Consider the following 17965-nt stretch of genomic DNA (forward strand, 5'->3'; position numbering starts at 1 on the left):
CTGCAAAAGCATTTGAGATAATATAATAATAATAATAATAACAACATATTCATACCTTTGTATCAGTATCAGTGTGCTGTTGTAGATCAGCAACAAACCCATCGAGTCCAGCACACTTGAAATGAATGAGTGAATTATTTCCTCGATAAGGTGTGATGATGCAGAGATGCATCTATTTATATCCCAGCTTCAAATTTGCGGCTGAGGTTTTCAAATGTTGCTTGGATTTTCCTACATGATGCTCTTTCCTCATGATGCCGTCCATGAAGTGCACCTGACTCTCCGGCAGCAAAACAACCCCGTGACATGAAACTTACATACATATTGTAAAATATGTTAACAGTTTTGTTAACATATTGTCTTAACATATTTTAAATGTGCCATTTTAACATATTTCAGTTAAATTGGCTCACCCATTTCTCCCCCAAATGTAACTATGGTAATTGCATTTAACCCCTTAATTTCTATTTTTGTCAGAACAACCAAACGTCTCCAAAACATTTACCTTATCTGTAGTTATTTTTCTTTTTTTTATATCTACATTTTTTTTCTAATTAATCGTCTTCAGAGAATGATGATCATAAAATGGAGCCAACATGTCGGTAATAAAATCGATCATTTTGTTTAAGCTGCTCGTGTCAAAACATTTTTCACTGTGGGTCGTTGTTGCCAGGTTGGAAGCACTCAGAGCTCACATGTTTGTTCTCATCTTGGTCTGGTCTCCAATTGAAAAATGTCAACCTTCAAAAACCGTCACTGTATTTCATCAAGATAAAGAATGGTTGAGGTTGTGGTTCTGCTCACTAGCAATGGTGGGCACCGCTAACTAAAAGGCTAGCAGGTTTACAAATGTGATATTCAATGAAAGCTAATGCTAAACTGCTAAATCACATCCGGTTTGAGACCCACCATGTGTCAAAGACACACCATGTGTTGATGGCGTACCGCTCAACAAGGTCAACATTGTAGACCGACCTTCACGTTTTGCGCTTCAGGAAGTGATTCTTCTGAAAAACTCATAGTTTCTGTTTTACAGGAGTTTTGCTAACTGTGTTGCTGATATTTTCCAAACTGACCAGGTCAGCGCTCCAATCAGAAAGCACACAGGACATCAGCAGGTTGTAATTTATTTACAAGAGGACTATAGCTATGCATTCTGGGTGCAGAATAAATGTCCCCTATAGTTTAACATTTATCCATGTTATTGGTTAAAAAGGAATCCAAAAACATACTTTTATATTTTTATTAACATGAGCACCAGGTGTGTGGCATCAACACAAACAACATGCTGTAGAAAATCTTATGTCACACATTTAACAAAATAAATTACGTCACTCATAGATGGAATATAAACCATAGTTTTAGTGTTTACAATCACAAAAGATAAAACCAGACAAATACAAGATTAAAGTGCAAACTACACTGAGGATATATTGCCATTTTAGAAAAACACCTTCATGTAACCCTTCTGTAAAACTAAAGAGCATTTTGTTTTGTGTAGAAGTGTTTTCTTCACTTTTAGCTGAAAAAACAAATCATTTTTTCTTCACTGAAATCAGTCTCAATACAGAGCTCCATCAGTCGGTTTTAGCTCTCAAAAGATCAACTCAGATACTTTGTTTAAGCTCTGAAACTCACTAGATGAAAATATATACCAGTCAATTATCTGTATTTAAAGAAGACCCAAGATCAACTTTAATCTGCAAAAAGACCAGAACTAAGACTCAAACTTAGAGGCATTACTGGTTATATCTCTGCAGGTGGTGTGTTTACATACATAAATAAAGCTTTCTGAAATGTTCCACCCAATCAAAGCTGTCCCCAAGTAACCCTTGGCGGCTGATTTTGGACAGAGTGATAAGCTCCAATTTAAATAGTGTGATTTGACGACATTCACAAAATAATTCAAAACAAAGACGTGCAACACTGTTCAACTGATTTCATTTGCAACAGATAATGTTATCTATTGCTAATATCCATTATGTCTTTTATTTTGCTATGTACACTTAAGGAGAAAGTTTAAATAATGTGGAAAACCTTGTTTTCAAATAAACCCCCCACCGTTTTTTAGAAGATTATTGTCCCTTCCAGTTTTTCTACTCTTTAAAGCACAACGAAGTATCACAAGCCAATGTTAGTTGGTTAATTAAACAGACTATCTGCTCGGTCTAGCCATGCTAACTGCAGCGAAACAGGCTAATTTATTTTATTTTACCGTTTATTTGGAAGGGACCAACATAAGAAAGACAGATCAAAACGATCTGATGTCTGAATTACAGTATTTATAGCCATGGCTAATTAGCAACACCCGTCCTCTGAAGGACCTTCAACAACTTAACTCAGATTAAAGGGATTCTTTGACTCCCACACCATGATTCACAGTTTTACACAACTGGGAAAATTTCAACACTACCAAATATGTAGTAGTCACCTGTTGCACAGCAACATGTAGGGGAGGGGTAACATCTCTGGTGACTCATTGAAATTGCTTTAATCTATAAGATTGGCATGATTAAGAGGTTTTTAAGACTTTGATACCTTATAGCCAGTCCATAATTATAAACTTGGGACTCAATGACAAAGTGGTTTGCCTGAAATTTGAGACCATTTCAACCAAAGAAGTTCTGGGAAAGCCACTTTTACAAAATAAGTACTACTCTAAGTCCCTTATGGTGCCAAAATCTGCATTTATGAGTTGATAATTTCAATATTTTTATCATAAGTACCAACTCACACATTTAAAGGTTTGTACTCCTATACTTCTTTGGTTTTATAGATTATTTTCTGTATTTAGCCAACCTTTTGGTGCTTCTGAAGGTTTTAAAGTAAGTTTTAGTTTTGCAACAAACTTCACATATAGATAGCAGACTGGTATAAATTTACATCTGTGATCCTTGGAACATGTCTCTGACAATATGACTTGCGACAGCAGAAGAGTACTTCAGTCCGGTCTCCTGATGCTACTGTCTACTCAAAGTGGTTTAGTGTTGGTTCTACATTCAATAAATATCAGGAATGCAACACGTTACAAAAAATAATCATTTAACACTGCTGCTTCAGGCATAGAGATGACTTTTCTTTGTTCACGCAACACCCATGAAAATATTGGCTTTACAGCTCTGCACTGGTGCTGGTGACAGCTTCTGGTCTGTGGTGTAAAGTCCTGAAGAAGTGAGCACAGGAGGGTTGAAACCTTGGGTTCCTTAAACAAAGCTGCATGAAACTGACATAAAACTCAGTCAAAAAGTCCAGCCTTATGTTGTAAGAAAATATAACAATAACTAGGGCCTTCATTGGCTTGTCTTTTTGTTATTTAGGCTGTACTCCACAACCACGACTTCCTGTAGGAGATGTGCCTGATTGTCAGCTGTGTTTGTCAACTCGTGATGGCTCTTTGTACTTGTAATCCAAACCCAGAGCTTCAAATAGTCCATAAAGTCTCTGAAAAGTTCCAGATTACACATTCACATTTAAATGTGACATTTTGACTCTGAATGTGATTATTTTTGCTATGCATGAAAGCCTCTGCTGCGCTTCCGTCTCCTTGATCGAAAACATTTAACCAGCAGCGCCAGCAGGATAATCACAACTAACAACGTTATCAAGACCACCGCCGTGTAGTTTGGGGCATCTGGTTGGTGACACATTTCTCGGGTCAATTTCTCGATGTTCACCGGCTCCGGAGACTCCTCGTGAACACAAGTCACGGTCTCAATGTCAGGAACAACGATTGTGGAGTGCTGCACCGTGTGGAGGAAGCCCAGGTTGTCGCAGCAGCTCAGAGGGTTGGAGCCCATGTACAGGGTCTTTAAGGAGCGCTCCAAGGCCAGGATGGTGGATTGATCTAGGGTGACCAGGTTGTTGTTCTGCAGGTTCAATGACTCGATGGCAGAGTCTTTGTTCCAAGTCGGTAACGTGTTCAATTGGTTGGTGGACAGGTCAACGTGTTTGAGGCTCTTCAGGGAGGTCAGGTCTGTGTTTAGGCTTGACATGTTGTTTTCCCTCAGCAGCAGATGGACTAGTGAATCCTCCAAGCCAAACAAGGAGTCCTTGTGCATGTCTAATCCTGGATTTAGGGACAAGTCTAGTAATTTCAGAGGGGTGTTCACAAATGCTTTTGCAGGAATGGTCCTCAGATTATTTTCAGAGAGGTACAGGAAGTGCAGGTTGTTAACAGATGAGAATGACACACAACCAGTTGGATCTTGGTGGTTTTGGTCCTTCAGCATTAACCCATGTTGGTTTTGCTCATTGTTACAGATTTGCAGATTGTTCTGCTGGAGCTGCAGGTATTTGATGCTTGGCAATCTTTGAAATATTTGCTGGTCTAGGACAGTAAGATCATTTCCCTGTAAAAAGAGCTTTTTCAGGGAGTGAAGGGAGTTTTCTGCAAAAGTCAAACTCTGCAGAGAATTATGGCTTAAATTGATGACCTTCACCTTGTGCAGAATGTCTTTAGATGTGACAGAAAACGAGCTGATACAGTTGTTACTGACATTGAGGACTTCAAGAGATTCCATATTGGAAAAGAAAACCTCAGGTAAACTTTTGAGTTTATTGTAACTCATGTCCAGGTATTTTAAATCATCCAAATTTGTGAGGTTCAGGACACTTCCTGAGGTGTTGAGAGTCTGAATATGGTTTCGTGAAATGTTCAGAAATTCAAGCACATTCTTTTCTGGGAGGAGAGGGAAGTAAAGCATTTTGTTTTCACTCAGATCCAGAGAGCGAAGCTTAAAGGAGTGATCTGACTTTACACTCTGGAAAAACTCAATGCTGTTCTTGCTGAGATTGAGGACCTCCAAGTTGTAAAGATTGAAGTCTATGATGCAGGTGATTGAATTCTTAGACAAATCGAGCTCAGTTAGATGATCCAAAGAGTCAAAAGCTCCATCTTCTATCTCCAGGATGACGTTGTTGTGGAGACTAATTTTCCTCAAAGATGATGATCGACTGAAGGTGTTCTGTGCTATTTTTGTGATGCTGTTGCTGTCCAGTGAAAGGTTTGCCAGACATGGGGATTCAGCCAGGAAGTAGTCTGACATACCCGTGTACAACCCGTTGCTTGAAAGATCCAATGACTCCACAGCCGCGAGAGGTCCAACGCTTATTTTGGAGAGTGCGAAAACATTCAGGTGATTCCGGGAGAGATCCAGGACTCTCAGATCCTTCATGTCTTTGAAGAGTCCAGGCTGGATGAAGTGGATCTTGTTGGAATGAAGGTTCAGTTGGTGAAGGCCGGTGTGAAAGCCTAAAGTTTCCAATGAGAGGTTTTGAACCTGGTTTCGAGAAAGATCCAGCATTTGGACTCCCTGAGGAAGGTTGAGTGGTGCGCTTCTGAGACTTAGATCGCTGCAGAACACATCCGTCTGGACCTGGAGACAAAGACAAAAACAAGGGTTCAATTGATTCATCATAAGGCTAGACTTCTTTACCATGGCATAACTCAGACTAAGGCCTTGTTCACATGTAGACGGATATCTGGGAAACCATTTGGCCATTTATTCACACGTACACTCCATTTTATTTCACTAAAACACATTGTCTTGTATTTTATACATTTTATATGCTAAAATGGTTATTAAAGATAGTTCGACCTCCGTCATACCACACAAATGAACCTCCTGGCACCACGATTCACTCCTAACAGGAAGTCGTATTTTTTGGAAGGACTGTGATTGGCTAACCTAGGATTTAGCTTTGCACCATACTGTTTCCAATAAGTTTGGCATGTTTAAGACAACATCCTGGAGTGTAATTCAGTGGGGTTTTGTGGATGAACACTTTTCTTAAACCAACCAATGTGGTGGAGATATTCACTTTTATAAAGACCCAGCTACATGTCTGTAAGGCCTTTAAACGTCTAAAGCAGAACAGTCATTTCGGAGTCAATCTTCTGGCAGCTACAAAGTGGTCTGAGACACAAGCTGGTGAGTTAGCCTTAGAAAAATCACCATTGACTGTTTCTTTTAAACTCAATTAAGAGAAAAGGAAAAAAAAAACATGGTTTAACAACATTGAAAACATGACACACTTTTATTACTATGTTCTGTCATTATCCATCTATTTCCCACCGTAATAAATTCAAGCATTTAACTCATTAGGTGTAGCTTGTAACAGAAACCACATGGCCCCAAAAAGCCTGTCCAAAAACAGCTCATAAAGCGGTCTCCTCCCCTGTTTTCTCTTCCACTCGACTACATTTAACTTCCTGGCATATTTGCGGTGTTATGAAAGGGGCATTCTTCAGGGCTCACGAGATGGGTGTAAACAAACATGCCGGTCTATTTACTCAAGGGCAAAACATCTTGTATCTGTTATCAGGCATGGAGGAACAAACAGGGAAGATTGATGAGAAAACGCCACAGAGAGATGAGTCCATTCTCTGTGATGGTGAAATATGCATGTAATCTCAGACAAATTGTATCCACAAGCCCTTTTCTGTTACATCTGATTCTTGATAAGACGTTATACATCAGATTTAGTCATAGCATCTTTAGAAAACAAAGGATTTGTGTTTTCTTTTTGTCATTATACATAAATTCTGCCCTTGTGTCTCGAATCACAGATTAATTTTAATTAATTACATTATTTGGAAAGCTTAGCTCAGTTTCATCAGTCACACCCAGCTGACAAAATCAAGTAGGCTAAAATATCTCAAAAAGCAGCAAATTATGCTTCAACATAAAGAAATTCAAGAACAGATGCAAAATAAAACCCAAGATTGATTGTAAACTAAACTGAAGTGTTTAGGACCATGCCATGATCCTAAACACGCTGTTCATTCTTTAAAATTCTCAAATCAGTTCTGGAAAGGAGAGTGAGGTCAAATTAATTCACATCAATGTACATATCCTATTGCCAATTTTCACAAAGACAGCCCCATTGTCTCCAATTTAAAGAGTATGCAGTAAATTTTCCCAATTGTTTTGCACTATAAAGAAATTTTATACCTTATACCTTAAATGCACCAGCTTTGAACTGCTTAAAAAGAGTTCAGGTATGGTCAATAGAGACTTGTTTTGCAGCTCTTGTCAGTTGGCAACAGAAATGACCGGACAGGAGGGAGAAAGAGACGGGAAGCAACAGGCAGCACAGGACGTCAGAGCAAAAAACAAACCAGGAATGTTGAAGCTCTTCCTGAACCTCAGCCATGCAGACATGGCTAGGGGTGCCTGAAACCTTCCTGAATGTCAATGTCCATATTTTTGACCTCTCAATTCCAGACATCCTCTTATTTTCAAAGTCTCTCAAAACTCACAATCTACCTAAACCTTGATGTTAGACACATTTTACTCAGTTAAGTCAGTACACAACACTGACAATGTAGAGGAGTGATGGCGTTTTTCCCCTTATTCTTTCCCTTTTCATTTAAAAAAATGACACACTGCTAGTCTGACAAGATCTGGTAAGTGTTATCTTACCAGATCTATTTCTCTGTTTAATAGACCTCTATTGTTGACTGAAACCCTGGGACATTACCAGCCGACTGCACTGCTGCAGCCGTGACGATCTTCAACATGCACACAATTGGTCATTCTCACATATACTGACCAGGGCAGGTTAAAAATAAATCTAAATGCATGATTTATTTCCTGATATCTTGAATTCTATTTGTAGAGGTGTGTAGAAAGTTAAACACGCTGTTCACCCAAAGTTCACTTTTTCTAAGGCGTATTTGAATATTTAGAACATACGTTTTGTGACCAATTCAAACCCAGAAGGGTAAGAACAGAAAGTCTGAAAAGGTGATGAAATGTTAAATTCCTTTTGCATTATTAGTTGCAGTCGGTCATGTATTGACACTGTAATCTTGAAAAATAGGAATTTATTTTTTAGGTGTGTAAACGCTTTTGCTTTATTTTTGTTCCAATATGAATGCAGCAAAATATGTAAAGTAAAAATGGTATGTAGTTTTTATGAGATATGATGAGGTAGCATCAGCGGTAAAGTAAGAGCACTAAAACTGGAACTGAAATTGAGATATTTATAGTAACCCACACGGTTCACATAAAAGCTTCTGCCTTTCATTTACATTCACAAGTGAAAAAATTGTCTCCTAGATTTATGTTAAAAAAAGCAACAACTTTCAAATGTTAGCAAATCATGAACCAGATCAATAATATTCAAAAGCAACTGCTAAATTGAGTCTTAGCTGAATTCTTTCAAATTTTCTGTAGCAGTTCGCTAATGTTAGCTTGTACAAAAACAGGAATAGGAGGTGAGTTCAACTCTTTTGTTTGTTCTTTTTTATAACAAAAGAATAACATTTAAATATACCGCACTGTTCAAAACAGAATGTTAAGCTGCTAAATACTCAACTTGAATATCCAAAGATATTCAGCTTTGCTATAGTGCTAATGTAAACAGAAAAGTCTGAAAAGTTCTGTTTCACCTGGGTAATTTGTATTAATTGTGGTTTAACCAAATACATAATGTAACCATAAAATACATTTACAATTTCAAAATCATACCTTGAGACTGCTACGCCTCTAACTTTCTGAAGTATTGGTAATGCTAGCACAGTGCTAGCAAACTGTTAGCACTACATTTCAGAAATAACATGCAAAGGTTTAGGTTCAGCAATATTGTTTCTCTCCAATTTTAACCTAAATCAGTTGTTCCTTTCATATAATATCAAATGAATAATGTCCCTAGAAATTTCCTGCACAATCATCTTAAGAGCTACAATGTTTGCAAATATTGTATGTGTGTTTGGGTCTTTCAGTATTTATCACATACATAAAGGATAACATAGAGAAAGAAGAGGCAGGCTTGTCGAGGCACTATTTTTATCATGTTGTTCCTTTCGTAAAAAAATCACAGAAGTGAAACTGGAACTGATATCTGGATAATTATAGCCACACACATGACATCATCAAATGAAAGTCACACACATTAACTTCCATGTGATTCTGACTTATTCACATCTAAACTTTGCCATTTAATATAATGTTACAGATTAAATTGCAGAAGTGACAGTCGATAGTAAAAATCGATGACACTATCATACACTATAACTGTGCCATTCTAGACATGCCAGCTCCTTGCAATCCAAATCCTTTACACAACTGATGTATGTCTGCTTTTGCAACCAAATGACATTCAAGAGACGCTTAACTGTGGCATATATTTTTTCAGACATTTAAGTGAAAACCTGAAACAAAGTAACTGTTGAAGCTGATTTCCCAGTGTTGAGGGAAATGCCTTGACTGCAAGTGACTTTCTGGATTACTTTATCTTCTGGGCAGCAAAAACACAAAATCTTATCAAGTATTTTCAGCCTAGTTTCTAGTGCAAGTATCTTCGTTCACTTGAAATGAGACAAAACTAACTTACAAGTAACTTTTACACAAAATATATCAGCTTGTTTATGTCAATAATTCCTAAATATTGATAAAAAAAAATGACTACTTCCACTGCAAGATTATTTCATTTGTAACGTTGGAAAAAATGTCCCATTGTAAGTGAAAGTATACATTTTTAATGAATACAAATGAATTGTTTACATAAGCTCTCTTCATGTCCCTTAAAAGTTACTTGTGAGAAGTGTCTTATTTTAAAAGTACAGAGATATTTGCACTAGAAAAGACCAAAAATACTTTGTGCTTCTGAAGTGTACCTCTTAAGAAACACCTTACATTCAATTTCTCCTAACTTTGCTTCAGTTAAAAAAGAAAAAAAAGCAGATTCTCTGACAATAACAACATTACATGACGCTAATTGAAAAAAGACAGCTTTGTACTAGAAACTAGACCATAAATACTTGGTAACATTTTGTGTTTTTGTTGTGTAGAAAAGTCTAAAATAATCTGAAAGCAAAGAAACAATCTGCTGGTTTGTGCATCTGGAAATGATTATAGAGGCTTACAGATGAAATATGAGCACTGAAATCATTAAAGTTTTAGATAAAGATTGAACTTTACATTTTTTAACAGTGATATAAACACAAGCTGAATTCCTGAAATGCTTACATGACAAGCCGGTGATAAAAAACACATGAGATATTAAGCTCAACACCGCAGGTAAACAGAATGTTATGAATGGTTTGGTCGTAGAAAATGTCTCCAATCTACACAAACAAATAAAGAATCTTTTTCCAAAGTCAGTTCAGCCAATTTCTTCCAATTTCTTTACCGGGATTTGTACTTACAACTTGGCATGGAGCGATGTGCCTGGAAGGATGTGCGGCAGCGGCCACACAGCTGGCCCACAGCGGGAAGAGCAGCTGGAAGGCGGCCATGGTCCTGCAGCACAGAGAGCCCAGATCACACAAATCAGACAGTCAGGAAGCATGCTGTAGGTGATACGGCTGAAAAAAAAAAGGGGGAAGGAAGCGAGCCTTGCGTAGATGTGACATGCTGACCTTTGACAGTGCTATTTTTGCACCTTAAAAAATAGAAGGGGCTTTTCTCCTTCGTAGAAACGCCGCACTACTTCTCTTACATTGCATTTCTGTGGTACGACGGAGAATGACGAAGCAATCAACGGGTTTCCATCGGTTCTCAGCAGGTAGCTGAGGCTTATTGTTTTGAAACAAGCGAAGAAGACTGTTTTGTCAGACTATGATGAGTCACGATTTCTGAACAAAACAAAACAACGTGTGACAGTGCAGAGCAGACAGACAATGTGGGAGTAATTAGCCCTGAAGTCATGGTAAGTACCCATGGTAACGATACGCTGATAAGCACATGGAAATGTCAGTGAAACAAACGCCTTGTTGTGCTGAAAAAGAAGAACACAATTTCCCTGATTCACAGTAAGTTTAATTCATGTAAACCAGCAAGCCTGAAAGGAAGAGGAGCACAGAAACAGATTTTATTTAAAGTGAGAATAAAGCCACAGACCTTAAAGCAAGAGGTTGTTTTTAATGGAGAGGCAGTTCATAGTTTATGAATCTGATGAAATGTCTTCATCTCAAGCTGAGATTTTCTTAAACCTTCTCAACAAGAACCATCAGAAGAAATAAAGCACATTTAGAGCTTAAAGCCTTTGAATGAAAAAACTTTTACTGCAATTGCAATACATTATTTAAACTGTAAATAAGGTAGAGGTGTTTCTGCAGAAACACAAAATCTTACCAAAGTATCGTTGGTCTAATCAATATTATGTCCTTTTGAAATCAAACAAAACTTATTCAGTATGAAAGGATCTAGTTCCTTTCATATTGATAAACAGGTACTAGTTCCACTGGCAGGTTATTTCGTTTATAACATAGGACAAATGTCTTGTCCTATTTCAAATGTACTAAGATATTTGCCCTAGAAACTCGACAAAACTACCTAGACAGATTGTGTTTTTGCAGGTTATGTTTTGTGAATGCATATTCTCTTGTCTTTACAATTTCTCAAAGAGAGAAGGAAAAATAAACAAATTTTAAATTTTTTTATATTTGTTTTGATATTTGCTTTGCAGCAATTACTAGGAAAATAAATAATCACACGAAGTCTCATTTTGATTAAAATATTCTTTTCCCCCTTTAAATCGAAATCTGCATTTCTCCAAAATTTCAGTGTTAGTTTGTGTTGCTGCAATAAATATATAATAAACAAAAACAAACAAGGTGGACACAGGCTGAAAAAAATTGGAGACTGGGGCAGAGGTTCACCTTCCAGTATGAAGATATATGACAATAAAGTGATGTTGTTTCAAGGATGCTTGAAACAACAAGAATGGCCTACTTAAAGTCTAGACCTGAATTCAACTGAGAGTCTCTGGCAGGATGTGAAAATTGATGTTTGCAGATGTTGTCCATCCAGTTTGACTCAGCTGAGGAAACTTAGACAAAGATTTGAAGACGTCTTTGTGTTAAAATAGAAAACTCCATCACAGAGCTCACTGAAAATCAGTGTCTGTCTTTTAAAAGCAGGTTATTGTTTGCAAAACTTTCCCATATGAAGCCCTTGGTGGAAGATTAGAATAAAAGCAGAGGGTTGCAACTCATTTTAATGATTGATTGTCCTAACGATTAATAGATTAATCGGATTCACAATTCCCGCATTTTAAACATGTTTAATTTAACCATTTCAGCATTTTTTTTACAATGTTAAAAATATATAAAAATGCAAATAAATAATAATTAAATTAATGAGGCCTAATAGGAGAATTTACAGAATTTGAACCAGGTAAAGTTAAATCTGTGCCACTTGATGAGTTCTAGGTGTAAAACATATTTCCAAACAAATAAACTTTTGTAATCTTAAATGCAAAATGTATATATTTTTCAAACAGTTTTAGCTTAATTATTTTTTCAGCAAATTAAGTTTTTATTTTGAGTCAGTAACCTCCAATTAACTATTAATCAATTATGAAATTAGTCTTCAGACCCAACCTGTAATGATGTCAGAGGCCACTCTGGAAACAATATCAAACCTCCAAACTGCGTTTTCTGCGACTGTAAATTCCAGATAGATATTAATCAATTACTAAATTAGCTTATGTCTATTTCAAAAATCGATTCAGCTTGATTAATTGATTCAGTCTGAAAAAAATTTTTTAAAAATCAACATTTAACTGTATTTTTTAGTTTCGGCAACTGACGGAGTTTCTTGAAAAGTCCATGCATTTCTCGCTCAGACTCTCAGTCTTGTGCCCTGTGTGCCACTTTCTTAAAAACAAACATCCCACATTAACAATTTTCTCTCTCTCCATTTACCTCAGCGGATGACTAATCTTCTTCTTTTCAGTGGCTCCTGACCACGCTGGTTTTACATCCTTACGCACCCACTCACAGCTCGGTGCCCGCACCGCACACCAACGGCTCTCAGCTGACTCCTGCCTCCACATGTGGGCGACCGCGTCTGCCGACCTGACCGGCCATCACGTCCCTCTGAGAGCGCGCACCCGGTTCCACCCTCCCACCACCCGGGGGGGAAAAACTACCTTATAAGGGGCTGGGGAAGTCCAGGAACAAACCCCATAAACTCCCACTTTTTCAGTTTCCCAGTGAGAAAAACTATTCTCGGACTTCTAGAGTTGGAATTCGGGGCATTTCAGCTGAAACTGGAGCTTCCCAACTTTCCATATATTTGCATTCTTTTAAAACAGGCGTCCTTATTTGGGGATGTTTTGGTGTCTCCACCCAGTAAGAGATCGACTCCCTTTCAGGCCTGTGGGAATCAGGGGGAGTTGTCATGTGGCTTTTTCTCTGCCAAAACCACACTATAAACAAACTATAAATGATCACTGAAATACTAACGGGTGACAGTACATAAAGAGAGTCTCAAAGGAGTGAAGGCATGTCTCACCCTGACGAGAAAATGTGATTAAACTACCATCACAAACCAGGAGAACCATTAAAATATTTATCCTTAAGCTTAAAGCAGCAGGAAGATGTTAAAGTGAAAGTATGTTTAACGTTTTCTGAGCATTTTGAGATCTGAAACCAGACTTAGAGAAAGGCAGAAAAACCCAGAGCTGCTGCTGCCACAGTGAAGTGGCTTGTGAATTTGTTGAGGATGCCTTTCATGAGAGGCTTTACTTCAACATTCCACTGAGAAAAAATATTTGTGTGAGAACACTGAGGATGGATGGATGGATGGATGGATGGATGGATGGATGGATGGATGGATGGATGGATGGATGGATGGATGGATGACAGATGGATGACAGATGGATGACAGATTGATGACAGATTGATGACAGATTGATGACAGAAACTAATCTGGATCATCAGTCTGGATGACAGGTTGATGACAGATGGATGACAGATTCATGACAGATTGATGTCAGATGGATGACAGATTAATGACAGATAGATGATCGATCAAAGTGGACATAGACATTCACGGGTGCTTTATCGTTTGAAGTGCTGCTGACTGATGTCCACCATGTCCTCTCCTTCTGACTCACAGCTCTGTGTTCAGCTCAGCTGAACCCATAGGAATCATCTGCTCTGGAAAAGCCCTTCTACTTCCACCAACAGCTTTAATCTAATCTGACATTCTTTAGTTTTTGTTTTCCTTTTACGGGAAAAGATGACTTATTATAGTTAACTGAAATTGAGAAAACATTTCCATTAACTGAAATAAATAAGAACTGAAATTAATTGGCATTGACTACAACTAACTGGAACTATGATGTGTGTTTATTGTGCGTATAAAATTATAGATATAATATGCTTCCAGCTTTTCAAACTAATGTGAAATTTATTTTTCCCCAAAGTAGCAGTTTTCTTCAGCTGTTGGCAAATAGCAGCACTCCATAATCCTCCAGGCGGCATTTACACTAACCCACAACAGTTGTAATAAAACACCGGCATCAGTTAGTTGTTCAACAATAACTGAACACAATTCTTGAAAATAGTAACTTCTGTTGAGTATTCATTACTCAAAGGATGTATACATGATCACAAGACTTTGACCTTTTAGAACAAAATTTCCCACTACAGTAACTGCAGTAACTAATAAAAACTGAACTAATACTACATATTTAACTACCAAACAAACTAAAAACTAATGAAAACTAACAAAATTAGGCAAACAAAAAGTCAAAATAAAATAAAATGACCTATAATAAAACTATTATAAGCCTGGCTCTCATGCTGTCACTCTATAAACAAGCATCTTCTTCAGCGGTGACATCATATGTCTGAGCCTGCATGACTGTCCAGTGGTCAGTAATCCTCCTCATGATTGGCTAAAGTATGGATCAGTTGTTCTTATTAACGGTTGAAAAATATCCTGAGATATTCAAGTTCCTCTTTCAATAACATTTAAAATGTGACCTAACATTGCGGTCAAACTCCTCAAGACTGCATCACGCCGAACTAAATCTCTTTTCCTCAGTCCATCAAAAGTCTTTTATAGAGGGCCTGTGTCACCCTCTATAAAACAAACAAAAACACATATATATGTTCAGAGTTGGGGAGTAACCATTTAAGATTTCCTCAACTTCTTGGAAAGAAATGTACTTTTAGGAGTTCTTTTTATTAGAATTTTTTTACTTGAGAAATTTCATTACTCCTCTTACTTGAGTAAAAGTTTTGCATACTTTGAGTAACTTCAATGATTGAAGAAGAAATTTGTTTTAACCAAGAATTCCCAGATACACAGAGAAAAAGCATCACTGCTGACATCTCTGCTTCAGCTAAACACCTCAGAATCCCGCTGCATCACTATGAGTTATTAATATCCACCATATTTTACCGTTTGAAGTGACACATCCTAAAAAGAAGCCTAACACTGGCCGATAGCGATGTTAATGTTGATACATCATGCGTTGTTGTGACACTTTAGGTTATTTCATTATGGACTGCAGCAGATGAAACTTTAAATAAACATATGATTTTATGTAACAAATTAAAATTAGATTTATTTAAACATTTAATAATTTTATTGTGCAAGTAATTCTATAAATTTATTTACGTAATGTATTCATTTCAGATTTATTTGAATGATCACATATTTTACAAAATATATTTGGGAGGTCACCTTGGGGTCAGTGACTCCGCCTTTTCGGCGCGTCGCTATTCGCTCTGGCGGTGAAATGGTGCGGAGCCGCGGTGAAAGGCTGCTGGGATAAACAAACGGATTCGCAGAGAAGACTCCAGAAACACTTCAAAGTTGGATACGCACCAGTTGCTTTCCGTCACAGTAACATTTCTAAAGTTTAACGTCGTAATTTAATCCAGAAGAAATGAGGGAAAAATGTATGTTTCCCCCCATTAGTGTCCGTGCTGGAAGTACTCCGGTTACATCCCACCAAACACAACTTGACAAAAAGTCTGAATAAAACAAGAAGAGTCTTACCTGGACATGTTGTCTGCTGGCTCTCGCACAGTAACAGCTGGTTTGGTTTCATATTCACCCCCCTTTTCTCCATCACCGTTCATCTCCTTGCATCATATTACACCTGTACGTAAGGGGATTTATCCATCCGGGAATCCCGCAGCTTTTTTCTTTGCGGGTTGTTTGTTTCCTTTTCGCTTCAGGTGCAGCAGATGTTCGCAGCAATAGGCCGAAGATACGTTTCTGGTATTCCCTCATTTTCTGTGTTTCCTAACATAAACACAAAGAGCGAAGTGTTTTGTTGCACATTTTATCACTTCGTTTCTTGAAGAAGAAACGAAGATGACCTCACCTTTTGGAGTCTATTGCCACCTGCTGGTGATATCCAAGCACTGCAGCCTGCTGCGCAAAGAGCACATATTCCAGACCCATTTAAGAAATTATTGAAAAGTTACTTTAGATGAACCACAATATATATATTACACACTAGCTGGTGTTTTAAAGACTATTTTTTTATTATATTTTCTGCTTATAGATAAAGAAAATATGACATTCAAGACAACAAAAACTACTTTATTTACAAATGTGGGCTTAATCAAAGCACTTTTTGAAGTATTTTAAGACTAAATTTGAGAAAAGAACCAACAATACTAATTTGCTGACTGCTTTTAGACTCCTTATACCCAGAGGGATACATTTCAAGTGTATATTTTGCTACATAATTTTGGCCGACCCCTAACAAAAATAAAAAGTTAAATAATAAATAATTCAGGTACTTACAAAATTAGAATACTGCATGAAATCAATTTGAAAATAATTTTAAATCCATAAATGTTATTTAACGGCACTTTGCAATCATGATGAGTCATAGACACAACAATATAGTCTGTTCTGACCCACAAAAGGGAAGTGTAAGTGTAACAGCAGCATCAGATATGTTATTTCACACAAAAAGTAAAAAATAAATAAATAAAAATAAAAAATGTAAATGTTAAAAATATATAAAAGACAAGGCACAATAATATACTTTACAAGATTACAGCCTACAAAATCTCATCGCAAATGAAGTTGGGTGTTTTCCAGACTTTCTATATTCAAGGAAAGATTAGTGGAGAGAAAAAATGTAGTAGAAAAATATGCATTTATCTGACCAACCAACTATTGACTGCAGACGAAGCACATTTTTCAATAAAAAGTTAGTTTTTTTTCTTATTGCAATGATATAAATATTTTCAAAGAAACTAATGTTTTAAGAATTAAACAGAATGTTCAATATTAGCAAAAATAAACAGTTTTATTTAAATAAGTCAATATGAGTTTCACTAAATTAAACTTTAGGTGAGGTTATGATGTATTGACAATTTCCTGCTGTATAGTTATTTATCTTTGGACTACATTTAAAGTATAAACCAAACAAATTAATGTTAGATATTTCAGCTTGGCAGGTTACGCACACATGAAGATGAACAAATCCAGTGATTGGACCAACAAATAACTTCAAGTCAGTGGGACTGAAGTTTAATATAATTTGTTCCCAATCAATTCATTGTAGAATTTAAAGGTTTTTTAAATCCACGTCAAAGTGAAGGTCCGTGGGCCAAATCCGGTCCGTCATAAGCATTTCTGGCGCTCTGGACTCTGAAAGCCCACAGAAATCAAACCTTCAAGATAACATTAGTGTACTAATATATTTTATTTTTTCCATCAAAGCTCATTTCTGCACACTGCCAAATTACAACAATGTGAAAACATGTTTATTATTTCATTTGCAGATTCAGCAATTTATTAACATTTCAACAGTTTGTTAATGAGTAGTTTTATGAATAATTTCTGCCACTACCAGCCCTTTCGGTACATCCATGATATTGACCAAAAATGAAGATGACCTTGGCCTCTTAATCCGTCATTCACTGTTTCTGGCGCCCCCTGATGGAGAACTTCCACCAGCTGGTCAAACCATTTGTTTCTTTAATCATTGAGAAAAATGTGCCAAATAAGGAGATTCAACGTCTCAATCTTAACTGGTTATTAAAAACACTCAACACAAGCTGCATTTCTATTAACATTGCGCAACTTGACATTTAGAAAATAAATTTGCTTAATGAAAAACATGCCAATTAAAAAGCAACAACACTCTATTAAAAGGTTTTGGCTAGAATGAGGTGTTTTTTTTCTTGACCGTATCAAAACTAGTTTATTCCAACAAGGTGCAATGGAAACACTTTTTTTTTCCGCAT

At 37.0% G+C, this 17965-nt stretch overlaps 1 protein-coding gene across 2 annotated transcripts; it reads right to left on the reverse strand.

Annotated features, from left to right (window-relative positions):
* Positions 1–1149: 1149 nt before the first annotated feature.
* Positions 1150–16153, reverse strand: lrrc32 (leucine rich repeat containing 32). Of its 2 annotated transcripts, XM_055046797.1 has the most exons (4): positions 16081–16153; positions 15750–15998; positions 10154–10247; positions 1150–5375 (listed from the first exon to the last, which is right to left on the reverse strand). In XM_055046797.1, exons 2-4 carry the CDS (start codon positions 15830–15832, stop codon positions 3510–3512), a joined length of 2043 nt encoding a protein of 680 aa, XP_054902772.1. In that variant the 5' UTR covers positions 15833–15998; positions 16081–16153; the 3' UTR covers positions 1150–3509. The 2 variants fall into 2 exon arrangements, with proteins under 2 accessions (XP_054902772.1, XP_054902771.1); XM_055046796.1 differs by lacking the exons at positions 15750–15998; positions 16081–16153 and adding an exon at positions 12656–13002.
* Positions 16154–17965: the final 1812 nt, after the last annotated feature.

The sequence above is a fragment of the Poeciliopsis prolifica genome, unplaced genomic scaffold (genome assembly GCF_027474105.1).
Source record: "Poeciliopsis prolifica strain line A6 unplaced genomic scaffold, Auburn_PproV2 SCAFFOLD024, whole genome shotgun sequence".
Classification (NCBI taxonomy): domain Eukaryota; kingdom Metazoa; phylum Chordata; class Actinopteri; order Cyprinodontiformes; family Poeciliidae; genus Poeciliopsis; species Poeciliopsis prolifica.

Excerpts from the sequence above, each read along its gene's own strand:
- lrrc32 (XM_055046796.1), bottom strand. The coding sequence starts at position 12,786 with ATGTGGAGGCAGGAGTCAGCTGAGAGCCGTTGGTGTGCGGTGCGGGCA. Across the intron at positions 10,248-12,655 it reads AAGATTAGTCATCCGCTGAG|GACCATGGCCGCCTTCCAGC; the intron begins GTAAATGGAGAG and ends TCTGTGCTGCAG. Across the intron at positions 5,376-10,153 it reads ACATCGCTCCATGCCAAGTT|GTCCAGACGGATGTGTTCTG; the intron begins GTAAGTACAAAT and ends CTTTGTCTCCAG.